This window comes from Vombatus ursinus, unplaced genomic scaffold, assembly GCF_900497805.2.
Source record: "Vombatus ursinus unplaced genomic scaffold, bare-nosed wombat genome assembly UNPS02015152.1, whole genome shotgun sequence".
Lineage (NCBI taxonomy): Eukaryota > Metazoa > Chordata > Mammalia > Diprotodontia > Vombatidae > Vombatus > Vombatus ursinus.
In genome coordinates, this window is record NW_020954930.1 from 3,130,388 (window position 1) to 3,147,736 (window position 17,349).

At 42.2% G+C, this 17,349-nt stretch overlaps 1 protein-coding gene across 2 annotated transcripts in view; it reads right to left on the reverse strand.

The window, feature by feature from the left end:
• Positions 1-228: 228 nt before the first annotated feature.
• The window catches only part of LOC114031352 (transmembrane 9 superfamily member 2-like), a 74,659-nt gene continuing 57,538 nt past the window's right edge, over positions 229-17,349 (reverse strand). Inside the window, exons 13-17 of one of the 2 annotated variants that reach the window (XM_027846418.1) lie at positions 16,109-16,268; positions 13,456-13,607; positions 9,085-9,196; positions 7,359-7,489; positions 229-819 (exon numbers count right to left, since the gene is read on the reverse strand). In XM_027846418.1, coding sequence (XP_027702219.1) covers positions 783-819; positions 7,359-7,489; positions 9,085-9,196; positions 13,456-13,607; positions 16,109-16,268 — 592 coding nt within the window. In that variant the 3' untranslated portion in view covers positions 229-782. Of the gene's footprint in view, positions 820-7,317; positions 7,490-9,084; positions 9,197-13,455; positions 13,608-16,108; positions 16,269-17,349 lie in introns of both variants that reach the window. The other variant, XM_027846417.1, reaches the window with a different exon arrangement.

Consider the following 17,349-nt stretch of genomic DNA (forward strand, 5'->3'; position numbering starts at 1 on the left):
CATTAATGGCATAGCTGTTAACAAATTGAAGACTATCTTGAAAGCAGTGACCCCAATCTTTTTTTGGAGGGGGGGTGGGGCATGACAGCCAAGTGTCCTGATTAAGCACAGAAATATAAGCAAGTCCACTCACTCCATGTTACCTGCACAAGTTAAACCTATAGCTTCCCCAAATCCACAAGAAGAGTGAGCAGTAACCAAATACAAACACAGGCCAGGCCTTGAAGCTAGAGGTATGCAGTTTTATTGAATGACAAAGACAACAGTGTATGCTATTTCATCAGTTCTAACATCTTATTAAACAAATGGAATCTCAAGCTATAAAGCGCTGAAAAAAAAAAGCATGGTCAATTTCTAAGTTAGGAAAATTCACATTTAACATAAGGACTACCAGCTCATCATTCTGATGGAGTAGCCAATTGTGCTGAACAAAAGGGGCTGGGGGTGGGTGGCAATGGAAAAAGGGGGAAACCAATGAAACTAGAGTACCAGTGACCTCATGTTAATTTGGAAAGAAACTTTCAGCCACTTCTACTGTTTTAAATTAAACTCTTCCGGTGGAAAATTGTTTCAAGAAAATAAGTAAAAATCTGCATCCCTTAAAGGCATTTTTTTCCCTATAAGAATGGTATTTTATGCCACATAAACTATTCAATTCTGAGATCTCAAAATAAGGTTTCCTCACTAAACAGTTAACATTTCTTTAAGAACTCGACAGCAAGGGCGATTGGAAAGATCTCTCAGCAACTTTTCAATCCACCTTCAGGACACTATAAATCTTGCTAACAAACCAGAAGCAGGCAAAAAATCCAATGGTCCCTGAAATGAGATGAAAAATATCTTGGTTAACTAGCAATTCTTACAAATCACAATTGTTTTCTTGAAAACATAAAGCATGGCAATTTCTAAGAGGGCTGCTGATGCCCAAAAGCTCATGACTTATGAACTAGAGAATGACAATTTCAGGAAATCCCATGAGTGGTACAGTGGATAGAGTTCTGAGCTGGGAATCAGGGAGACTTGAGTTCAATTCCAGTCTCAGATACTAATTTGCTGTGTGACCTTGGGCAAGTCATTTCACCTCTGTTTCCTCATCTATAAAATGGGGTTAATAATAGCACCTACCTCTCAGGGTTGTAGTGAGCATCAAATGGGATAATAATTATAAAGTGCTTAGCACAGTGCCTGGCACACAGTAAGCACTATATAAATGTTAGCTATTACTACGTAAATGCTTTGCAAACCTTAGGTGCTATAAAAATGATAGCTATCATTATCATTATTATTATTATTATTCTATAAGATAGCAACTAAAACAGACCAACAATGGAGCTGTGAAGCTCTCTTGCTCCACCCCCAGCCCCTCTTCATGGAGGAAGACCTCCTTTAACACTGGATCTTTGAGTCGCCAGGTGTAAGTGGCCTTCCCGGGCTCTCCTAGCTAGCACACGGCAGAAGTAGGATTTCACTTCACTAAAGCTCAGCTGCCTCTCTCATCCAAGAAAGAGCTCTTATTGAAGAAGTCCAAATGGTCATTTTTGCATCTCCTATTTAACCCCGAATAGCAAGTTCCCAGTTTCAGATGGACCCTACCACCTTTAATTAAGGAACTGGAAAGGGGTACATGTCTGGAGAATCCCGATTGGTTTAAACAAATCCAAATGGCCACATCCTCATCACAGACATTTGTAAGGACTGACAAAAGGGTAGACTAGGAAAAGCACTGAAATTGGAGTCAGAGGACCCAAGTTCAAATCCTCCAGCAGCCACTTCTGCACCTGGGTGACCTTGGTGAAGCTTCCACGGGCCTCAGTTTACTCATCTGTACTAGATGGCTTTTAAGGTCCCTTCCAACTCTCTAGCATCTTCCATAGTTCCCCATGCCAGGAATTCCCTTCCCTTCCATTCTTCTCCTCCACCCTTGAAACCCTACCTATCCTTTAAGGCCCAGCTCAACTGCCACCCTCTCCACACAGCCATCCCTAATTGCCCCTAAAGAGTTCTTTCTCCCTCATATAAGCTCAAAATTCTTTCTACTTCCTTGTTTCACCTAAATGGAATCTCCATTAGGAAAAAAGAAAGTACACACACATACACACACTGCTTGTTTTGGGGTTTTTGGGGAGAGGCAATTGTGGTTAAGTGACTTGCCCAGGGTCACACAGCTAGTATGTTTCTGAGGCTGGATTTGAACTCAGGTCCTCCTGACTCCAGGGCCAGTGCAATAGAATACATTTATGCCATTATCTTATCTCCTCTATGGGACCATTAACTTCCTTGGGGCTAGAAAGGTCCTGTCTTATTTATCTATGACTTGCCCTCATAGTGCTCTGCATCTAGCAGATGCTTGATTAATATTTGTGGATGAACGGCACAGTGAGAAAGAAGAAAGGTGGGTCAGATCGAGGGGTTTGGGCCCTTAATAATCCTTGGGCCTGAGAAGAAGACCTCCCACTCAAGTCTGTTCAATAAGCAGTCAGTGCTCATGCTTTGCTGGGTACTATGGGAAGAGAAGAAGTCTAAGTCATGGTCTCTGCCCTCAAGGACAACTACCCCACCTGGTAGGGGTAAAAAAGGAGATGCCCACTTCGGGTACCCCAGCAGCTCAAGAAGAAAAAAGCACTGCTTGGGTCCTAGCAGAGAATATAGTTTCCCTCCCCTGCAGAACCCTGGAAGACTTCCAGCAGAGGAGACTGGTCTTGAGCGGGCCAGCCCTGTGGCCCTTCAAGGGCAGATAGGATGTGACAAAGCAGAGAGAGGGGTGGGAGCAGAACGAGGAGAGGCAAAGCATGTCTGGAAGTAGAGCCCCATTTTAAATTCATTTTAAATAAAAACTTTCCTTCAATGCTGCAATTCAAGGACTTACATTTACATAGGTTCAGGATTATTAAGCCCATGCATTATCTCATTTGAGCCTCAGTAACAGACAGTTCTGTAAATTATGGGATGAATCATCCCATTTTAGAGAGGAGGAACACTGAGGCCCAGAGATTTTTGTTAAAACAACTTGCCCAAGGTCACAATTCTGGCAGAGCTAGAATTTGGACTGAGGCTTTCAGGTTCCATACTCATTGCTCATCCCACTATGCCATGCCATCTCTATGCTAACATGGATATCACAGGTAGATTAGCTTCATTCTCCCAGCTCCATCCACTCCTCAGATTCTACACACAATTTAACCAGAAGCACCAAATGCCATTCTGAAAAGAATGGCAATTCAGGTTGGCAGAAAAGCATCATGGAGCTGGGGCTTTTTGAGAGATTGCCACTGCGCATACCTAATAAGTCATATGGGCACATACAAACACTAAATTTACTACTCAACCACAGAAAGCAAGTTGGCCATTAGGCCAAACTCGTCAATTAACAATCATTGTGTATAGGCAGCAGTATGGAAGGTGTCTCAAATTGGAGTAAATCCTTGACAGCCTTTGAGCTTGCAGGCAGTAACATTTACTACTGGCAGCTTCTGCAAGTGTCCTCTGATTTCTTGTGGCCGGGAAATAGCACAATGGGACAAATTATTTTGACATCTTTTCTTAAAAGTCAAGGCTTCAATGAGTTGCAAATAAAATCTTATGACCACCACAAATCACAGCCATGTGCTAGTCTAGTTTAGGCGTTCACCACAAGTGTTCCATGGGAATCCCACTCAAAGGAAAATTCTCATCAAATTATATAGGTTATCACAGTGAAACAAAAGCATGTTTCAAAGCAGACTTATTACAGGAGCTGAATCCATTGTTATAATTTAACACCTAATGCATTAATTTAAAAAAAAAGGCAAATTCTTAACTTTATAAAAATAAGGATTGACTAGATTTTATTTTTTATCTCCAAATACAGTGTCATTATAGAAGGCTGAACCACTTAAAATTATGAAGATCATTTACAAAAATTTAAGTTTCTATTTTTAAATCTACCAGTTTTCATCTTGTAGGTGAAGGTGGTACATAGGCACTTTTTTTTGGTTCAAAATATAATTAATGCATTTCTAACTAATCTATAGGGTTTTTCCCCCCTGCAATTGCTCTCATTTGCCCAGTTTGAAGTAGGCTTTTGAGTACAATTCCATTTTAACTTTCTAATAATTTAAACCTGAATCAAGCTGACTTTTCATTTTAAAATGACTGAGGAATGAAAAATCAATGACGATGCTAGGAGGGGGGTTTGTATAATAGCTGGGTTTTAGCTAAAGATTTTCAACTGCTTTGCTCCCCACGGTCACTATTTTTCTTTTAAAATTACAGTGAGTCAAATAATAGCTATGAGGAGCTGCCCCCACCTTCTCCCTCCTTTGTAGAGGTGGGAGGTCCATGGGCTGCCATCATGCATATCTTTTCAGTCTATTTCAATGTATTCATTGGATTCGCTGATTTTTTCTTTTTTCTTTTCTTTTTTTTAAAATAATTATTTTATGAGACAGGGAGGCAGAAAGATACTGGAAAGAATTTTTAGCGAAATTTTTTAAAATGTCAATAAAATTTATTTTAAAAAGAAAATTTAAAAAACTAATAGAGAAAAAGGGAAAAAAATAGTGAATTTAAAAAAAAAATTAATTCAAGTGTTGACGTTGACTCTAAAATAAAGAGGCAAAACCCTAAACTGAAGTCTGTCCAACTCCAAGCAGAAATGTTTTCTTGGACTCGGGTCTAGTAGTAACTTGGCCACGAACGTATTGTGTGACTTTGGGCCAGTCACCTTCCCTTTCTGAGCTTCACTAGCCGCAAATTCTTTCTCTATGAAGTGAGAGGGATAAACCAGGTGATGTTGAAGGAACCTTCCCACCACCAGCTCTCCTAATGTATTTCAAGGCTATCTGGAGGTTAGGACTTCTTAATCCTCTTTCCATCAGGCCCACCCTCCCCATCCCTAGTGCCCAATGCCCTTTTCTGACAGATCCTTCATAATCTCCAAGTGCACCTGAGAATGACAAGCTTGGGGAAATGCTGCTTCGGTACACACCGCAGCCTCGACTCGAAACGCGTGGGGGAGAGCCCAGAAATAGAATCAAACAGATAGGAAAGGGGAGTGTTTGATTAACTTTTTGATAGCAAACACTGGGGAGAGGAATCATAATTTAATAAAATGCTATTGGGAGATCTGGATGGCAAGATGGTGAAAAAGAAAAAAGTGGACCTTTACTTCATATCACAAGAAATCTCAGCTAGTCCAATGAGGGTTTTTAAAATATTTTCTTTAAAAAGTAAACAGAAAATACGCCAGTCTATTTATCCCAAATATAGATAGGAAATAAATCTTTACAATCGAACATAAGGAAGAAATTACTGGGACTTGTTATATGGGTATGATTACCACGGTGGTCCAAATGTAAGGTCATGTCCCTAAATTGAAAGATCTTTTAAAGGAAAAACAAATGTCTAGATGTATGGATTCACTGAAAAATAATTATGCAGCTTAATAAATAAATATACTATGACTTTTTAAAAACATTCCTTTCAATTCGTATAAAGGTTTGGGGGTTTGGGGATGAATGCTTCACTGTGTCTCTTTTGTTATCATTCCCCTTTCCTAAGAGTACAATTTTTGGCCACAGTCAGGTTTTACACAAGCCACACTTGGCAGGGGCCCGGGAAGGGCACCTATATTACCCCGCATGGTTGGGGTGAGTGAGTCGGTGGCAGTATATTGCCATCCATGACTCATGTCCAAGAATTATATTGAGTGACATCAATATATCAAGGATGGCTTTGAAAAAGAGAGGAGGAAAAAAAAAAAGAAAAAGAAAAAGAGAGGAAGAGGCAGGGGCCAGTCATCTAGCAAGAACAAAGGACACATACGAGAGAGGAAAATCAGCCAAGGGAGACCACCGGGCCTTCTCAAAAAATTCTAGATGGACGGTTTGCTGTAAGCAAATCACAGCAGGAGAAGGTGTGGAAGGATTGTGATTTGTGAAGGGAACAAATGGGTATATTAAAATATGAGGATGTTGTACTGTGAAAAACAGCTTAACAAAAAAAAGAAAAGAAAAGAAAATATTAGGAAAAAATGTTCACGGTGAGGATAAGATCAAGGCCTAACATCCAGAATTTATGCAGAATGGATACAAATCTATCAAGGCAAAGAATATCTAGTCTCAAATAGAAAAAATGGTCAGAAGATATAAACAGGCAACTTACAAAAGAGGAAAAACAGACTGTTTTAAAAAAAGAAAGAAAGAAAGAAAAATGCCAAACCAAAAAATAACCTTTGGGAAAATGTTCAACCTCCCTAATAATCAAAGAAACATAAACTTGAACAACTCTGAGGTATCCCCTGATCCCCATCAAACTGGCAAAAATAAAAATGACAACGATCTTGGCAAGGCAGCAGGAAACAGGTATCCAGACTTGCTGAAGAGCGATTTTGCCGTACAAAACAAGTCATAAACCTTAGCAGACCCCTTGATCCAGTCATTCTAGTGGTGGAAATCATTTTCCATGAGGAAATAAATTTAAAGAATTATCTCTGCAAAAATATGGTTATGGCTACATTCCCTGTAATGGTGAAAAACTAGACAAAACCCTAAAAGCCCAACAGTTGGTGAATGGCTGAACAAACCACTGTTTGGCATAATGCAATTAAGTACTAGAATCATCATTAAGAATGACAAATAGGAGAGCTTGAAAGAAATATGGAAAACCTCTCTGAGAGCATGCAAAACAAAAAGCCCAAGCAGAACAGTTGGCTATAACTATATAATAAAAACAATGGAGATGTTTTTCCATTTTTCTGAATACACAATAAGTTTGGAAGGCATTTCAAGGGAGCTGCTGATAAAATTATACTGACATTTATATTTGTGGGGATTTTTTATTGTAAACAGGTTTGAAAATCGATCACAAAGACTTTGGTTCTATAAAATTAAGTTTCATAACACAGTTATTCAGAAGTGGGGAGAAAGAGAAAAGAGAGGATTTGAGTCCAAACCCAAAGAGCCCCGACATGTCAAAATTCCTATTTATGTTCTCATCTGGTCGAATAAAAATAATTTCTACTCTATTTAAAAGGTGTTCATTTCAGTTAATTTTCATAGTTGGCCTCTATTCAAAGGCGAATTTTTGTGTAAGATACAAAAACAAAATGGAACATGTACAAGCTTTTGTGACATAGAACATTTCCTTATGGTTTCAAGGAGGCAGGGCGGCCTTGCATGCAAAGTACAGGAAATTTCCAAGCATAACCTTTTCCAGAACTTTCCACACTATTACAGAACTAATGAAAGAAGGCTTTTTGCACTATTGCCCTTCCCTAAATTAATTGCTCTTGGGGCTATTCCAAGTATCTCATTATCAATATGCCCATTCTCCATTTACCTGTGAAAAGGAAAAAAATTAAGACCATGATCATCGTATACCCGAAGTATAAGATGGTGCTGGCGGTTCCTGTGATTTGGAGTTTTGAAAAGAAGTAATGGACTGCGTAGATGAGGAGGTAAATGGCTGTAAAGCTGCTGGTGAGGAATGCCCTCCACCACCAATGGTAATCCTGAAACACAGCAGAAAGGGAAAGGGTCATCTGGGTGGACAGGGATTGGTGGGAGGAAGGCCAAACACCACTGCCGCAAACATCAAACCCACCTACTGTGGAAAGGCCCCATGAGTTGCAAAAAGAAAAACCCTTTTGTGTGATGCTTTAAGCTCTGCAGAAATATTAAGTAGTTAAAATACAGTATCGAGGGTCGGCCAGTGCTTTCACCCTTAAAGAATGGGTCACAAGAGTAAAATTTTTTAAAAATTCTTATCTAAAATGATCATATCCCAACTTTCCCCATTCCTGCTCATCTCTAAGATTCGGATATCTTAAGCCACTGGCACAAAATAATATTTAAAGTTTAAAAAAATGCTAGAACTCAGTAGGCCCCAGTCAACATCTAAGTACCACCGAACCAGGGTGGGGAGAAAATAGTTCCCCAAACCCGGGCCAAGGCTGCCAAGACAATTTCTGATCTGGGTTTGTTTTTTTTTTTTCAACTGTACTATGGTAGGCTGAGCAGATGACAAAGGTATCGGGCAGAAGCAGCAAGCTGAAAGGCCTGAAGTAGTGGTCTCTGCTGGGCTGGGAGGAGGCTTGTGAATGCTATGCATATGCACAAGTGGATGGGCAGGAGAGCTGAAAGGACCACTGACTAGAGAGAAAGGGATGATAGGTATCAGCTTGGGGCACGGAACAGCAATGACATGGGCATATGTACCACCAGAGGCAGGAGTAGTCCCTCCGTACATGTAGCCTGGTCACACACATCCACTGCATGGACATTCCTTCACAGAAGTGACCTAGCTACATGTGGCCTCCACAAAGGTCCACCCTTCCAACTGAGTGTGCATGGACCTGGGGGACAGCAAACCCAAAATTCATATGGAAAACATGCTATTCTTACTTTATTTACATTGATAATATATTATTATTAATTTATTGTTGACTTTGGCCTAAGCTGACCAGTAAATATAAAAGAAACAAACCTAAAGACATAGGTCCAGGGGCTTATAGGCAAAGGTTTAGAGAGTATTCTGACCCACAAAGAGCCCAAGGTAGCTAACTGGGAGGCCAGAGCAAGGGGAACTCCACGGGCTTCAAAAATGCACACCAATCCATCAATGTGACTATCCCCTCTCCAAATGCAGATTGCCAGCCCTCCACATGTTACAAGCCTGGTTAGGCTGCTATGGCCTCCCCTCCCCCACGGCCTCACAGCCCACAGGCCAGGCGATGGGGTGCAATTCTTTATACCTGCAGTATCGGACAAGCCCTTATCTTTCCATGTTAGAGGATTAATAGGAGGCAGCAGCAAGAGCCAGAGAGAACATGGTTCTGTTTCTATTTGCCATGTCTAGCTTTGACTGCATAACTGCATTAGAGTCAAAAGACATCATTAAGCAAATATATCAGCCTGGTGCCTACGGACCCCTGGCTGCATGCTCTCCAGTGCTCCCCACCCCTCCCGGCCAGCTCATTGTGCCCCCGCCCCTCACCCCCTCTGGAGTGCACCAATGGCTTTCAGAACAAAAACTTTCACCCCCAAACTGTGATTTGCTGAAGGCTCCCTGCATGCCTATCTAAACCAAAGGAGATTCGGTCCTTACCTCAGCACATAAATGGAAATAGCAGAGCAAGACTGTAGCTTCTGAGCAAGTGATGAGAAGAATGATAAAAACTAGGAAAAGGAAGCCAAACATGTAGTACATCTGATGAGACCTGAAAAGCAAAAACAGTATAAACTTGGAAATCCATCTCTAAACTTGAACACACACACACACACACACAAGATTTCATGAAATCAGTGTCATGGTCAAAACAGAAACTAACCAGTCATCCGAGGAAGATCAGTTTCCCATTTCTGCTGCTGCTAAATTTGCTCTCCTGTTCTTGGACATACTCTGCATCTGATTTTGCCAGCTACTTTTCTTAGACCTACTGCAATGACCTTCTCATTGGCTTCCCTGCCTCCAGACAAATGGATAGCCCTAAGCATAAGTCTGGCTATGGCATTCTCCTGCTCAAGAAGCCTCACTGGCTCCCTATTGCCTCTAGGATCAAATACAAACACCTAAGTATGGCATTGAAAATCCATTGCAGGTCGGCTGCCTTTCTAGACTAATTTCACATTCTTCCCTGCTTGATGTTAGTTTTTGTTCCCAGGCTCTCCTTCATTTCCACCTCTTGGAAGCTAAACCCTGAGCTCCCTTCCAGGCTCAGGTTAAGTAGCAGCTCCTACAAGAGGCTATTCCCGGTTCCCTTAGTGGCTAGTGCTTTTTTTCCCCTCTTCCCTTCAACTCTTAATTTTACTCAGAATGTTGGACTTGGAGTCAAGAAGACCAGAGTTCAAATCCAGCCTCAGATACTTACTAGCAGTGCGACCCTGGGCAAGTCATTTCACCTCTGTTGTCTCCCTTTCCACATCTGTAAAACGTGGACAATGATAGCACCTACCTCCTAGGCTTGTTGTGAGGACCAGAAAGGTCACGTATCAAAAGTGTTTTGCAAACCTTAAAATGCTGGACAAATTTAACTTTGTCCCTGTTTCATCCCCCCAGTTGAATGTTAAGAACTTTGAGGGTGGGGCCTACAATTTACGTCTTTGTAGCTCCAATATCCCCAGGGCCCAGCACAGAGCCTAGCATATGGTCGACACTTAATAAATGCTTGTCTGATTGACTTGCTGCTACTATTCTCTCTCTCTCTCTCTCTTTCTCCCACACTTCTATTCCCAATCTGCTCTCACCTAAAGTCCATCAGGTCAGCAGCATTCATGCTTTGCCTAGTGAAAGAGACACAGTCACTTTCCAAAATGGAAAATTGCAGATGATAAACCCTGGCAGGTGAAAGATGCAATAGAAAGCCAGTGGGTGGCATCCTGGGGACCACAGGAAGGCAGACATCTCGCAGACAAGTAGATGGCAGCAGGGGCCTTGCCAGTGTCGTATGAGTGATTCAGACACAACTGTGCAATTTCTGACTTACATTTTCAAGATACACAGGTTGCCAGCAAGATTTTTAAAATGAAAATTAAAACAACACCATGGTACCCTTACACATCTCTTGAATTCTCAAAAATAACAATATTGGAGGAGCTGGAAGCTAACAGGGATGCTGCTGAAATTGGTTCAGTCTCTCTAGAGAGCAATCTGGCTCTCTCTTCATGTATGTATATTTACAGTACATACATGTACATATAAATACATGTGTCATATACATACACACACATGAAAGCATTCAACAAACATCAAACACCTACTAGAAGTAAGTGCAAGGTACCGTACAAGGCACAGGGGATACAAAGACAAAATAATTCCTGCCTTTAAGGGGCTCACATTCTATTGGGAGAGGAGACAGAATATGTACCCAGAGGAGTACAATAAAGAATAAAAAAAATAGAATATCATAAAAATCAATACTAACAACTGGAGTGGGGGGAGAATGGGGAAGGCTTCCTGGAGGAGGCAACAGCTGGAGTGATTCACGCTCTCTAGAGCCTCTAAGAGGCAAAGGTGAAGAACTATTAGCATCAAGGCCCCGGGGTAGGGGTGAGGGGCCCTCCACGGAGATGCCCCAGCAGGCTCAAGCAGAGTTCTTGGTCTGCTTTGGCTGCAACCACAGATACTGAGGCTGGGAGAGGGAGGGAAGATGAAGGCTGAAGAGCAGGAAGGAGCCAGGCTGAGGGGCTGGGAGTGGTAATGGGGAGCTGTGGAAGGCCCAATCCTAAGGAGATGACCAGGAGGAGCTCTGGGGCTCAGGCCCTGATCCAATCATTCACCTCCTGGTGGTAATAAGACCAAAGGAAAGATCCACAAAACATTTGACCCTGAGCCACTGCCTCCTCGGTGAGCTTCCATGAGCCACAGTCTCTCTGCTGGGCCTCGGTTTTGCTCATCTGTAAGATGAATGGGTTGGATTCGATGACTGAGCTCTGGTCTCAGCTCTAACGACCTATGAGCCCATATTCATGGTGGGGAACTAGAAATGAGGCAAATGTGCCAAATAAAATGGTCAGGCAAACTCGGGTACATTAACATGATAGAATAGTAGTCTACAGCTATTCAAAATGACAAGCATTGGGCTCATAGCAATATATGAGAAATAATTCAAAAGTTAAGTGAAAAATGTGAAAACTAAAATATACACAGACTTCATCACAAGTGTTTACAAATATACATTTAGTACAAAACATGGCATACATATGCAAATTAGAGACTGAAAGAACCAGAGGGATGTAAATATTCATTAGAATGCATACATACACATACACACACACACACACACACACACACACACACACATGCGCGCACCTGTGACTTCAGCTTAGGAACTCCTTCCACTGAGAACGACCCATCTGGCATTTGGACAGGGAGAGAAAGAGGAGCCTTTGAGGGCTGATTCAGGTGTTCAGTGGGTTAGCACTCTCATCGTCACAAATAACAGTTTCTAGAACCCGATGAGAAACCTGAACGCTCAGGACCCAATTCTCACCCTGCCCCCCGCCCTGGCTGCCTGCCCCTCCCATTTCCAGCTGATATTTACTGCTATTCCCCTCAGTTAGTGCAGAACTGACTAAATTGGGATATGAGGCATAAATTTTCAAGTCTTCTGGGGATGAGGGAAAAACCATTAAATGCACACCTCATTTTTTAAAAATCACATTTAAAGTTTACAGTCTCATTCTGGGGAATAAGTGGAATTTCTTTACATGGCAAGTATAACCAAAGCACATATTTTTCACTGGCAAGAAAAACTAAATTCTAAGGAGTTTCTCAATTTTGGCTTAAAAAATGATTGTTCCATCAAAAACATCTGGAAAATACCGTTCCCATCATCTGTTTTGCAGCCACGTTAAAGGTTTTGTCGCTGTAAACAATCTACCTTCTGTACCTTCTGTACCTCCTATGGGCTGCTCAGGCTAAGGTGGGCTCTTAATGAGCATGATTAGGCCTGTTTTTAAGAGCATACAGGGTTAGTTTGCTAGCATTACTTGGGTTAAAGGCATGAGGCAGCCATACACACAGAGTACCTCTATACACACCAACGCTCCATAGGAGGGCACCTTTTCTCCAATCTCCACAACTCTAGCCACAGTAGGAACCCCCGACTTAGCCAGTTCCTGGCAACCTTGGCCTAAACCCAGCCAAGAACCAGGAAGTAAACAAAAAGGCCCTGGAGCTTGGGCCATAACTCAAAGCCAGGGAACTAAAGCCCTTTCACTATACTCTGCAGGAGAGGCCCTCATGCCTTTATTCAGAGCTATTGACTCTGAATTTACATGTAATTCTAACAGCCTCTGGGAAGGGATTTTTTCAGGTCATTGAAGATTAAAAGCAGCACAAAAGAAAGGGGAGAGGGAGCGGGGAGCTGTTAGAAGCGGGGCCTGCCCAGGCCAGAAGTGACACCTGACATTTTGGAGGGGCGGCTCCTCAAAACAAAACAAAAAAAAAACCACCCCAAAGTTGTAGGGTCCAAATAAGTAGTGACGTCATGCCATGATGACCCCGAATCTTGAAGAAAAGGTTAAACTATATTCAGTGTCCTCTGTTTGCATTTTTAAAAAAATTTCGATCCAAAAAGATATCTGTAAAAGTCTTGGTGTTTTGGGCCTGGATCTGCATGTGTTACAAAGATTTTGTTTTTCTTTCTTTTTCAGCGGGAGACCCGTGGAGAGGGTGTGTGGGAGGAAAAGAGACAAGATGGATTTTTGTTCATTGAAAGAAAAATTACATTTTAAAATATATTTTTAAAAAGAATATAAAATAATATCAAGCCCCTGAAAAAGTCTTGGCATTTTGAGGAGTGAGCTTTAGTTACCTGGAAAATCCACTTTTGGGTAATACTTCACTTCTAGACAATGGGGAGATAACGTGGTTACTGCAGCTGAATTGATAAATTCTCCAAAACACAAGAATCATGAATTCAGCAAATAATAAGGAACAGCTAAAAAATGTCTCCAATGAAGAATCGATACTCACCAAATACTGTTCAGAATGAAAAAGAGTTGAATGAAAATACAGCCAAAGGGTAAAATGCCGCCCATGATGATGCCAGGCAAGGGCTTTGTAAAGAAGGACTGCTCAGGAATCTGCCGGGGAATCTGGTTTGTACGAACTGGGTGCTCAATTGGCTTAAAGATAAAAATAAGAACAGGATGAAATGAAAATAACTTTGTACAGAAATAATCAGCACAAAGAATCCTAGAACATGTAAAATCCCAGATACCAAGTGCTTACTTATCTACTCTAGCTCCCATTCTTGGAAGCCATGTCTAAACTAGGCCAAGGCACTTGTCTAGCCTGTTTAGATTTCACAGGACTGATTACCCAAGCTGGGTCAGTAACCTATCACAACAGGCAACAGTCCACACTGGCAAAGAGTTTTTCTTTAGAAATAAGCTCCACTTCAGCTCTGGCCTTGGAGTCAGGAAGACCTGAGTTCAAATCCAGTGTCAGATACATAAAACTAACTACCTGTGTGACCCTGAGCAAGTCACTTAACCCCAATTGCCTCACCAAGAAGAAAAAAAAAAAAGAAAGAAGCTCCACTTGATATCCAGATGGTACAAGGTGCAACCTGCTTTTTTCTGTCCTCTGGCAGGGTTACGGGCCCAGTTGAACGTTGTTGGCTTTCCAGAGTTTTTCCCGGAAGCCTCTGGCTATTTCTTCTATAATTCTTTAGTGGCCTGGCCAGATTTGTGCTTTTAGTCTCCTGCTCTCCTTTCCCATCTGTGGGATCGGCTAACCTCAAGCCCATAAAGTGTTTGGATGGCTGCTTCTCTCTGGCTCCTGTCCCTTGGCCCATTTGCCCACTGTATACGTCTATTGCATTCCTGGGCTGGCAGGAGTCAGTTTTCCCTACAATATGTTTTCTTAATTTTGCCACATCAGAAAGAAGATTCTAAAATTCCATAGTTTGGGAAACACATTAACATATTTAGGAAAATGTAAACATTAACAACTATCTTTAATGAAATAAAAGTATTTCTTAAAAACATTTCCAATTATTTGCTGCCCAGTGTTACCAAGGGCAGTAATTTTTCTATCATATGTATATACAGAAAAACTATGTGGCACCAGAGACTGAGGGCCAGGTGTGGAGTCACCAAGACCTGGTCAAGTCTTTTCTCTGACATATATTTGCTTTGGAAGCACTGGCAAGTCACTTGATCACTTAATCCCTAGCAGTACAAATGTTTTGGGCACATATCCCCATGTGTATATTGACTTATTGATAAATTACCCACATATCCTAGTATACTAATGATTAGGGACATTATAACACTTATGCAAAAGCAGATCTTAAGAAAAGGATGAGATAAAGATGAAATGATACTTGATCTGAGTCAATTGGGAGCCACTTGAGATCATAGGGCAGTGACTAGGTCAGAACTTCAATGTAGTGAAAATGCTCCAGTGGAGGATGGCTTGGAGTGGGAAGAAACTTGAGGCAGAGAGACCAATTTCTTGGAAGGTCCAGGCTAGAGGTGATAAGGGCCAGAGCTTGGGTGGTAGCTATGAGAGCGAAGGAGAGGGGACATGATAAAAGAGATACTGGGAAGGTAAAAACAATAATATTTGGCAGTAGGTCGGTCTCGTGGGCTAATGGTAAGTGAGGAGATGAGGACGACACTGAGGTTGTCAAGTTACATCAATGGAAGCATGGTGGTGTCGTCACCAGAAATAGGGAATTCTAGAAGAGAGGTGGCCTTGGAGCCAGGGCAGGGAGGGAATAGATACTCATAAACCACACGATTGCTCACCCTGGGCTACTCAATGCCACCAAAAACAAAACAAAACAAAAATCCAAAAAGGCAGGGAGAGGAGTAGGAGTAGGACTTACTCACTAGCAACTAATCAGCAGAGACAGTCACAGAGGGGCCCCTACTGCAGCCCAGGCCAGTTCTTACCTACCTACCTACCAGGAAGGGTAGCTGTGCTGGAGACAAGCCCATGATTGGCCATGGAGCGGGGTGCTGCTCAGGTGGGATGCGACCTTTCCTCTCATCCTCTCATTGGTTAACCACACACTCCATGGAGGTCAAGCCACCAACCCTCTGGGGTTATTCCAATGCTCCCCACTTTGGAGAGCATGGTTCTTTGCAAATCTTTAAGACTCTTAAGTTACAAAAGCGGTGCTGATCTACAGGAGTGAAGTTTCCCCATCCGGAGTGCCTACCCGGATGAAATGATGGGCATCTAGAGATCCCCAAAAGGTCTGTATAACAAACGTATCCCCTAACGTCCTCCTGCAATGCCTCTTCATGGTGTGGAGGTGACCCTGTGCTCAAAACATCAGGCCATCAGAGCACAAGCCTGGAAAGGAAAAGCTCTGCCTATAAGCTGGGCAATGGACCATATGTCTTTCATCAGAGAACCAGTCTAGCTAAACTGAGACAGGCTCATCAGTAGAATGATGATGAATTTGTTCAGCCACAGCCACTCATGAAGACTGTCGCCTAAAGTGTAGAGAGGCGGGGATACGCGTCAGCAGCACAGCCCCAGGGAGTACCTGGCACCGCAGTGAAGGCCCAGATGCTGGAAGGCTGGCCCACGATCACCGCAGCACAGTAATAAAGATGGAGTTTTTCACATTCTATTTCACGGTCAAATGAATACTGCCAAAGTTTACCTGTTCCTTGAATCCAAAATATGCACCGATAAATGTTAAGGGGACTGAAATGCCGATCCACATGGCAAGGATGGCGAGCAAGGTACCAAAGGGGATTGCGGCTGAGGATCCCTTCACCCAGAGAATAAGATTCATGATGAAGAAATCAGCAAAGACGATGCTGGGGGAAAAAAGTTTTGTTTTTTTAAAAAAGGATCATCAAGAAGTTAGTTTCAGAAAAATGTCAGATATATTTGATACAGATGCTAAAGCTGCTTTAGGTAGGAAGGAGGTAATGAGTGGTAGCAAGGTCACACTTTCAACTGGTATTAAATCAAACCCTGCCAATTAATCACATGGTGGAGACTTAAATTCAGATAATTTACAGTGACAGACATCAGCCTCTAGTGGATTTTTAATTTAAATGAAGACAAAGGCAAAAACAGAAAAGAGAAACCAAATGGGAAAATAAAGTCAGGAATTTGGAGGTGGGGAACCTCCAAAGGTCCTCTAGTTCCCAGCCTCCAGTCAGTTCAGAGTCTAACAGCTGGGAACAATACAGCCTGGTAGGTTAGAGGGCGGCAGCTGCCATGCTCTTCCCATCACCCAAGCCCTTGGGCATTGCTAGTACTGAAGGCCCAGAGTTTGTGCCCCTCCTCCCCCTCGCCATGGCTAAGGACTAGAGTCACCAACTATATAGAACAGGGCATCTCAAAGCCTCGTCTTCAGGCAGGGAGAATGCAGCTTTATTTGGGGATGTAGGCATCTCCAACAAAGGGATCTCCTAGCATGGACTTTTTCTCCAGAAAGTGCAATGAAGCTCTTACTCACAAACACCAAATTCTACCTCATTGACCTTGAAGAAACTCAAATTGTCTTCGGTTTTTCTCAGGTCCTTTCTTATTGCCCACCCTGCTTCTCACCACAGTAAGTGACCTCATGGCTCCATCTATTCAGAATGTACGTATTTATACACTTAATACTTCTGCTGCCCTACAGGCTATTTTTATGACTAAGAGTAAAAATCTGTTCTTCCTTTTTTCTTTTAGTATGAACTTTAAGCTAAACCACAGAAACACTTGCTTAAAAAGCCCAAGTCATAATGTAACTGACCCTAAAAGGCTTCAGCAACTATGAACTCAGGTCAAGGAGGAAGAAGTGAAATACAGTAGAAATGGGACTAAAATTGGAGTCCAGAGATCTGAGTTCAAATCTACACTCTGACACTTAATGATCTGTGATCACAGCCAAGTTACTCAACC